Genomic DNA, 10,000 nt, shown 5'->3' on the forward strand with positions numbered 1-10,000 from the left:
ATTCATTATAATAAACAAATGTTCAACTTTCTTTTAGAATTACTCTACTCTAACTCATTAGAATAATAACTTATTAGATAATAACTTATTAGAGTTAAATTATACAGTTTCTAATTAAATTATTATACATATACAGTTGGTTTTTTATTACCAATAAAAACAACACCCCTATTCTTCGTTTAAATATGAATACTACTATTTCACTGGAGTTTTATGAAAAAAAAAGCCAAAAGCCCCTTATCGGATTTGAACCGATGACTTACGCCTTACCATGGCGTTACTCTACCACTGAGTTAAAAGGGCCGTTCGATTCAATTACTGAATGAATCGATAAGATCTATTTATATATATATATATAAGTATAAGTTATATATATATAAGTATATGCAGTAGACTCATAGTGGCTAGTAGCTCATTCAGGAATGAGAATTCTAATTTACTTAACGTGTAGAGGGTAAAATGGGTTTATTGATATTGGATTTGATAAATATCAATGCAATGAATTGTTTCAAGGCCGATCATAATTGGCTTATCAGAACAGAACGAAATTCATTTATTTGATTTGATTAATAGATGTACCTTAGCAATTCGACATGGATCCAATATATTTTATCGAAACATGTGATGAAGAGATTTGCTTTGTCCACCGAACCCAATTTTTAGAAAAAAAAAAAAACACACATAATTTTCGATAACTTCTTGCTCCCTCTTCCCAAAATTCCAGATTTACTTTTTGTTAATTTCCTGGCTTAGTGTGAGATAGAAATACGCCTGTCTCGTCTTAATCTTAATAATGAGTGAATCAATGAATGAAAGTGGAAGAAATGAAGAATGAAAGTGGAAGAAATGAAGTTTAACTCCCCTTTTTATGTTTATGTCAGACCAATCACTTCCCGAAAGGATCTTATACTTTGTATTATTAATATAATCTAGTTTCTTTTTATAATATCGATTTATATAATATAATAATATAATAGATTGAATTTATCTAATTTATTTCTATATCTAATTTATTTCTATATAGAATAGAGTGGCGATTCAAATGAATGATTTATGAGTATAAATCATGAATCAAAAATGGAAAATCATAAAAGATGGAAAAAGCTTTCGGATCTAGTCATATCATTCCATTATATTGACAATTTCAAAAAACTGTTCATACTATGAGCATAGTATGATGTCGGTCAGGCAAATATGCCCCCATCGTCTAGCGGTTCAGGACATCTCTCTTTCAAGGAGGCAGCGGGGATTCGACTTCCCCTGGGGGTAGGGTACTACGAAAGGAAGTTGATCATGGATTATCAATAAACCTATAATTGATTCTTCCTGGGTCGATGCCCGAGCGGTTAATGGGGACGGACTGTAAATTCGTTGGCAATATGTCTACGCTGGTTCAAATCCAGCTCGGCCCAATAATTCGCTGATCCGCCATAACATAAAATGCCCATTTTTTTGTATTTTGTTTTCCAGAAAAGCCAAACAAAAAAATTAGGGAAGAATAAAAAAAGTCCAATTTTCTGATATATCCATCCCTACCGCTATTTGTTTTTTATTTGTTCTATTTATTTGTTCCCATAAATTCTGACCTTGATAATGATCTAGATTCATATCAGGATCATTAAGTATAAAGTTTAATGAAAAGAAAGAGTAAAGTAAAGAAAAAAGACTCTTTTTTTTTTTTCATTTTAAAATTGATTATCGATCGATTTGGCAATAACGAAAGGATTACTAGTAACTAGTAATCCGCGTTGCTCTCACTAAAGCGCATACCCGTATGGATATCAATATATCACTCGCGCCTTTGTTTGTTACAACACGGCGATTCGAATCTAAAATTTAAATAGAAAATGGCTTGAATGAAATCATAAGAATATCTATGCTGTACACTTTTCTTTATTGCCCTGGGATTGTAGTTCAATTGGTCAGAGCACCGCCCTGTCAAGGCGGAAGCTGCGGGTTCGAGCCCCGTCAGTCCCGACGGATACAATAAAAAAAAAATACATCAATTGATCCCTCCATTTTCTGTGAAAGGGAATACAAATGAAAGAATTTCATTCCCAAGGATAGCCTTTTTTATTTATTTTTTCCTTTCCATTTTTTGTTGGGGTTTATTTGTAAACTATTTGTAAACGGTGAAAGTGGAAAAGCAGTCAGATGATACATCATCAGATGATTGTACAAGGAAGGCGGTAGATTATCGAAAAGAAAGAGTGGAAAAGAATATATAGAAATAAAGGAAAGGAATTCTTTTGATTGGGCCAGGAATCCAATTTTGTATTCGGTGTGGATAAAAGAGCTTCCTATGTTATACTATTCAATTCTCGACGGTGAATCGATTTGATAGCTTAGATATTGTTATTCATGATATTGATCCGATTCGATGTCATTGAAATGTAAGTCATCGCATTGAATTTACAAGCGACAAATTTATCATCTCTATGGGATTAAATCCCGAGTTATTGCGAAGTAAAAAAAACAATGAAATTATGGAAGTAAATATTCTCGCATTTATTGCTACAGCGCTGTTCATTCTAGTTCCTACCGCCTTTTTACTTATAATATACGTAAAAACTGTCAGTCAAAGTGATTAATTTGAATGAAACTTGACTTTTTATCAAGGATTTAAGAAAAAAAGGATTCCAATTTCACGTCTTAAATAAATTAAATAAAATGAATGGACTAGAATCAGCAGTATCCTATCAAACTCGATAGTATGGTAGAAAAAAAATATGAATCTTTCTACCATACTATCCATATCTATTATTGTAATGTATAAAGATACAAGCTTAATATAGATGAATCTACAATATGTATCTTCATACATGTCGATATCAATTAAATATATGTAATGAAATATATGTAATGTACATAGTATCTCAATTTTATTTCTTCGCTTGATCTATTTTATTTGTGTTGATTTCAATCAATCTGAAATAATTGAAAGGCAAGTCTTACGATTTTCTAATTCTTTCATTTCATGGAACCGATTTTTAATTTAACTTCTTTTCTTTGATCCATGATATGAAATGAGTCAATAAAGCATGGCATAAATAAAATTCCTAAAATAATAAATAAAACAGGGGGTAAGTGTGCAATATGTGACTACACTAAGGCAAGATCTTATTAAATAAAAGAACTACTTTTTTTCTCTTTGAACAGTAACAGTAAAGAGGGAAGGAAATAAAAACAAACAAATACAGAAAAAAAAAAGGGGGGGGGGTTCCTTGTCCCTCATTGTCCATATATAACTCTGGTAAGAGCTGGTTCATCAAAATAGAAAATTTAGGAAGAATTCTTTTTTTTTTTTAATAAATTGCCTATCATCCGTATCCCTTTTACTTTCGAAATACGAACATGGGAATTATTGAAATGTTTGTTTGATTTTGATTGAAAGGGTATTATTCATAGAATACATTACTCCACTAGAATCCAAGAATTTCGAAATGAAGACTAATAAAATAGTTAAAAAGGCTTTGCAAAACGATCTAGAAAACAATTGATACGGTTTGATTCCTCAACCCAATTAGAAGTACCCCTAGAGTCCACTTCTTCCCCATACTACGAGTGAAAGGGAAAATGTAAAGACTACCATTAAAGCAGCCCAAGCAAGACTTACTATATCCATGTGTATTATGTCCCCTAATTTCTATGAATATGAAACAAATAGGAAGGAATTTTTCCATTATTGTTCACTAATAATAGTGGAATTACCGGTGCAGAGTCAAAAGGAAAAGGGAATTCTGACACACCACCGTTGATGAAACACTTCAATAAATCCGCTTATAACAAGTTCTTATATGATTTCTAGTAAAATCGAGAACCATTAAGCACAAGCAAAATACGCAGTAACACTTTTGGAAGTATCAAAAGAATGTTACTCACATGTAGCAATAATAAGACTTCTTCTTTCTTTTGGTGTCCCTTATTAAGTAAAAGCCAATTATCCATCCAATCTAATATTGATTGGATGCCTGAACACTCAGAGACTTTCATCAGTCTGTATACAAAGTATCTTCCAACCCTTCTACAACCATTCATTAGTTAATTAAACACTCCCGTTATCCAATCTAATTCAAGACTCCGATAGTAGCCCCTCTATTAGTAGGGGAGGGGCTACCATATCAAGATTTACTCATTCCCTTCCACTACTCTAGTTTTTCCTTGAATCCTAGACGTAAGGATTTACAACACTTTAGAAAACAAAACCTCCGGAAGTTTATAATCAAGTTTATAATCAAGAAAGTATCAAGAGTCCTTTTCTTACACTTGTTTTTGCCGGAGAAAATTGGTCGAGTTATATCAGCAAAACAGAATATAGGATTTCGCGTTTTTTGTTGATCAGGCGACACCCGGATTTGAACTGGGGAATAAGGGATTTGCAGTCCCCCGCCTTACCGCTCGGCCATGTCGCCAAAAGGCTACAAACAAAAAAATGAGAGTATCCCCTTTTTATTTTTAGATTGGATCCATACCTTCAATTGGTTATAGTATCTCAAGACACACAATATCTAAAAACAAAAACTTTCCCTTTCTTTTTTCTTTTCTATTGAAAAAGAAAATGTGGATTCTCAGTTACAAAAGTAAAAATGCAGGACAAAAAAATTGGAACCATTAACTATTAACTATTGACGGCAAATTTATGGACGATTCTTCTTCACTTGTCTTTCTCTAATGGTATAAGAAAATAAAAATGGATACATAACTAATTAGTATTGATTTTTTTTTTCAATTTTTCAATTCAATAAAAAAACTTTCTTAATTTCAATTATAAATTATATAATTATAAATTATATTATAATAATATAACAGCAATTATGAGTCTATGTAAACCCCCGAACATAAGTTGTTACACAGCTCTAGTTATCTAATGAGGTATTTTATCTATCTAGATATGATGTCCATAGGGAATCAGCAAGAAATTATCGTGTTTCAATTTTTCATTGAATAGATTAAAATTAAAGAAAAAATAGAATTTTTGATAGAGCACGCCATGTGTTGTCTCCACTAGAGAGCTATAATGGAATAAAAAGAAAAGAGGAAAGACATATATAAATAGAAATGCTATATCTGCATATGTTTAATAAATACAAGCCCTCTTTTCGTACGCACTTCAATCATATTCTAAATATTCTACTAAAAAATAAAAAACTAAAAAATGGGTAAAAACATCTCTCTTCTCTGCGAATCATTTTTTGAACAGAACAATGGAATCTATGAAAAAATTAAGTGCTAGAAAAATCAACTCTCTCCCGATATATATTTTATGATTATTTTGTCTTTATCTCAACGAACAGATCAAATCAGGAATTCATTTCATTTTTCTGGTATTCAATCGGATTGGAATATGGAATATCATAATAATGGTAGAAATTGAATTATTATTTTTTTTTTTGATATTCTATACAAAACTCCATAAGGCTAAATGGCATTTATCAATTCTTTTATGTAGCTGTTTGTTATAAATATAAATTAAAATTTGAGTATAATTTTTCTTCTTCCGTTCATACGCATTTCATACATTCCATATATATTATATGGTATATGGAGTTAGATAAAATTTCATGTGATTCAGTAAACAGAATAGAAATTCAATTCCATCATTATTAGATCGATTCATATGATTCGATGAAGAATGAGAAAAGAATGGGATTTTTTTGATAAATGGGAAATTCAAAATGCTCGGGAATGAAAATGGGGAAATGTATACAATACCTGGGTTGAATCAGATACAATTTGAAGGATTTTGTGGGTTCATGGATCGGGGCTTAACAGAAGAACTTGATAAGTTTCCAAAAATTGAAGATACAGATCAAGAAATTGAATTTCAATTATTTGTGGAAACATATCAATTGGTGGAACCGTTGATAAAAGAAAGGGATGCTGTATATGAATCACTCACATATTCTTCTAAATTATATGTATCCGCAGGATTAATTTTGAAAACCAGTAAGGATATGCAAGAACAAACAATTTTTATTGGAAACATTCCTTTAATGAACTCCCTCGGAACTTCTATAGTAAATGGAATATACAGAATTGTGATCAATCAAATATTGCAAAGCCCCGGTATCTATTATCGATCAGAATTGGATCCTAACGGAATTTCGGTCTATACTGGTACCATAATATCAGATTGGGGGGGGAGGTTCGAATTAGAGATTGATAGAAAAGCAAGGATATGGGCTCGTGTAAGTAGGAAACAGAAAATATCTATTCTAGTTCTATCATCAGCTATGGGTTCGAATCTAAGAGAAATTCTAGAGAATGTTTGCTACCCTGAAATTTTCTTGTCTTTCCTGACCGATAAGGAAAAAAAAAAAATTGGGTCAAAAGAAAATGCCATTTTGGAGTTTTATCAACAATTTTCTTGTGTAGGCGGGGATCCGGTATTTTCTGAATCCTTGTGTAAGGAATTACAAAAGAAATTCTTTCAGCAAAGATGTGAATTAGGAAGGATTGGTCGACGAAATATGAACCAGAGACTGAATCTTAATATACCTCAGAACAATACATTTTTGTTACCGCGAGATATATTGGCAGCTGCGGATCATTTGATTGGAATGAAATTTGGAATGGGTACACTTGACGATATGAATCATTTGAAAAATAAGCGTATTCGTTCTGTAGCGGATCTCTTACAAGATCAATTCGGATTGGCTCTGGTTCGTTTAGAAAATGTAGTTAGAGGAACTATATGCGGAGCAATTAGGCATAAATTGATACCGACTCCTCAGAATTTGGTAACTTCGACTCCATTAACAACCACTTATGAATCCTTTTTCGGATTACACCCATTGTCTCAAGTTTTGGATCGAACAAATCCATTGACACAAATAGTTCATGGGAGAAAATTGAGTTATTTGGGCCCCGGAGGATTGACCGGGCGAACTGCTAATTTTCGGATACGAGATATCCATCCTAGTTACTATGGACGCATTTGCCCAATTGACACGTCTGAAGGAATCAATGTTGGACTTATTGGATCCTTAGCAATTCATGCCAGGATTGGTCGTTGGGGGTCTCTAGAAAGTCCATTTTATAAAATATTTGAGAGATCAAAAAAAGCACAGATGCTTTATTTATCCCCAAGTCGAGATGAATATTATATGGTAGCGGCAGGAAATTCTTTGGCCTTGAATCAGGGTATTCAGGAAGAACAGGTTGTTCCGGCTCGATACCGCCAAGAATTCCTGACTATTGCATGGGAACAAGTTCATCTTCGAAGTATTTTTCCTTTTCAATATTTTTCTATGGGAGCTTCCCTCATTCCTTTTATCGAGCATAATGACGCGAATCGGGCTTTAATGAGTTCTAATATGCAACGCCAAGCAGTTCCGCTTTCGCGTTCCGAGAAGTGCATTGTTGGAACTGGGTTGGAACGCCAATTGGCTCTAGATTCAGGGGTTCCCGCTATAGCCGATCAAGAGGGAAAGATCATTTCTACCGATACTGACAAGATTATTTTATCGGGTAATGGGGATACTCTAAGCATTCCATTAGTTATGTATCAACGTTCCAACAAAAATACTTGTATGCATCAAACTCCCCGGGTTCAGCGGGGTAAATGCATTAAAAAGGGACAGATTTTAGCGGATGGTGCCGCTACGGTTGGTGGCGAACTCGCTTTGGGCAAAAACGTATTAGTAGCTTATATGCCATGGGAAGGTTACAATTTTGAGGATGCGGTACTCATTAGCGAGCGTCTAGTATATGAAGATATTTATACTTCTTTTCACATACGAAAATATGAAATTCAGACTCATGTGACAAGCCAAGGTCCTGAAAGAATCACTAACGAAATATCGCACCTAGAAGCCCATTTACTCCGCAATTTAGACAAAAATGGAATTGTGATGCTGGGATCTTGGGTGGAGACGGGCGATATTTTAGTAGGTAAATTAACGCCTCAGGTGGCGAAAGAATCATCATATGCTCCAGAAGATAGATTATTACGGGCCATACTTGGGATTCAGGTATCCACTTCAAAGGAAACTTGTCTAAAATTACCTATAGGTGGGAGGGGTCGAGTCATCGATGTGAGATGGATCCAGAAAAAAGGGGGTTCTAGTTATAATCCGGAAACGATTCGTGTATATATTTCACAGAAACGCGAAATGAAAGTAGGCGATAAAGTAGCCGGAAGACATGGAAATAAGGGTATCATTTCCAAAATTTTACCTAGACAGGATATGCCTTATTTGCAAGACGGAAGACCTGTTGATATGGTCTTCAACCCATTAGGAGTCCCTTCACGAATGAATGTGGGACAGATATTTGAATGCTCGCTTGGGTTAGCAGGGAGTCTACTAGATAGACATTATCGAATAGCACCGTTTGATGAGAGATATGAACAAGAGGCTTCGAGAAAACTAGTGTTTTCCGAATTATATGAAGCCGGTAAGCAAACAGCGAATCCATGGGTATTTGAACCCGAGTATCCAGGAAAAAGCAGACTATTTGATGGAAGAACGGGGGACCCTTTTGAACAACCTGTTATAATAGGAAAACCTTATATCTTGAAATTAATTCATCAAGTTGATGATAAAATACATGGGCGTTCCAGTGGACATTATACACTTGTTACACAACAACCACTTAGAGGAAGGTCCAAGCAAGGAGGACAACGGGTAGGAGAAATGGAGGTTTGGGCTCTAGAGGGATTTGGTGTTGCTCATATTTTACAAGAAATGCTTACTTATAAATCTGATCATATTAGAGCTCGCCAAGAAGTACTTGGTACTATGATCATTGGAGGAACAATACCTAAACCTGAAAATGCTCCAGAATCTTTTCGATTGCTCGTCCGAGAATTACGATCTTTGGCTCTGGAACTGAATCATTTCCTTGTATCTGAGAAGAACTTCCAGATTAATAGGAAGGAAGCTTAATCGGAATGAATCAGAATTTGTCTTCTATGATCGACCGATATAAACATCAACAACTCCGAATTGGCTCAGTTTCTCCCCAACAAATAAGTGCTTGGGCCAATAAAATCCTACCTAATGGAGAAACCGTTGGAGAGGTGACAAAACCCTATACTTTTCATTACAAAACCAATAAACCGGAAAAGGATGGATTATTTTGTGAAAGAATTTTTGGACCTATAAAAAGTGGAATTTGCGCTTGTGGAAATTATCGAGTAATTGGAAATGAAAAGCAGGGCCCTAAATTTTGTGAACAATGCGGAGTTGAATTTGTTGATTATCGGATACGAAGATATCAAATGGGATACATAAAACTGGCATGTCCAGTAACTCATGTATGGTATTTGAAACGTCGTCCTAGTTATATCGCCAATCTTTTAGATAAACCTCTTAAAGAATTAGAGGGTCTAGTATACTGCGATGTGTGATTTGATCGAAATTATGATTTTACCGATTAGCAATGAGAAACTGTCATCCCATTCAATCGAATTGGGATGCCCTGGATCTGACATGACATGTCTCTTGGGAGGAGTAACATGAAGCTCAGAATTATGGGTGTATTCAATACTCCCAAATAAAAAGGGAATTGGTCTATGGTCGAGTCAGTAAAAATAAATAAATAGGAATTTTGAGTTGTACCTCGTGAAAAAAAAAGACTTCTTTCTTTTGTGGAATTAACCATTCTCATTTCTTTTAGTTCTTTTAGAAAGAAATGAAATTATGTTCAAGTAAACAAATATGTCATGGTTGCAGGAGTCTATACATCGCATATAGGCTTAGGCTTTAAGTTAAGGGCATCGTGGTATAACCGTCGAGGTAAGGTAAGGCAGGACCTAAGAGATCGAATGGAAGGGTACATAGACAAGTAAATCCCTTATGACACTCCTTTAATTTAAGAGGATTCATCATTCGAGGGGAAGTAGACTACTCAAGAATTTCACATTTCATTTATGTCCTAATTTCGAATTGAATAAAGAATTAAGAAAATATAAATCAATAAAAGAAGAATGAATCAATGAAATGTTTCTTTGGAACTTGAGTAAAGAGTAGACCTTTTTTTGGGGGGGGTTCTAGAA

The 10,000-nt window shown here is 34.2% G+C and overlaps 1 protein-coding gene and 1 non-coding gene across 2 annotated transcripts in view; one reads left to right on the top strand and one right to left on the bottom strand.

Annotated features, from left to right (window-relative positions):
• Positions 1–231: 231 nt before the first annotated feature.
• Positions 232–303, bottom strand: TRNAT-GGU (transfer RNA threonine (anticodon GGU)). The gene has a single exon. It is a non-coding gene; the product is annotated as a tRNA-Thr (tRNA).
• A 6,988-nt stretch (positions 304–7,291) lies between these two features.
• Positions 7,292–10,000, top strand: part of LOC149510513 (DNA-directed RNA polymerase subunit beta') — a 4,558-nt gene continuing 1,849 nt past the window's right edge. The window contains exon 1 of the mRNA XM_089757575.1: positions 7,292–9,346. Coding sequence (XP_089613701.1) covers positions 8,894–9,346 — 453 coding nt within the window. The 5' untranslated portion in view covers positions 7,292–8,893. The remainder of the gene's footprint in view (positions 9,347–10,000) is intronic.

Source organism: Durio zibethinus, unplaced genomic scaffold (genome assembly GCF_047325235.1).
Source record: "Durio zibethinus cultivar Kanyao isolate XHJ-2024 unplaced genomic scaffold, ASM4732523v1 HiC_scaffold_33, whole genome shotgun sequence".
In the NCBI taxonomy this organism is placed as follows: domain Eukaryota; kingdom Viridiplantae; phylum Streptophyta; class Magnoliopsida; order Malvales; family Malvaceae; genus Durio; species Durio zibethinus.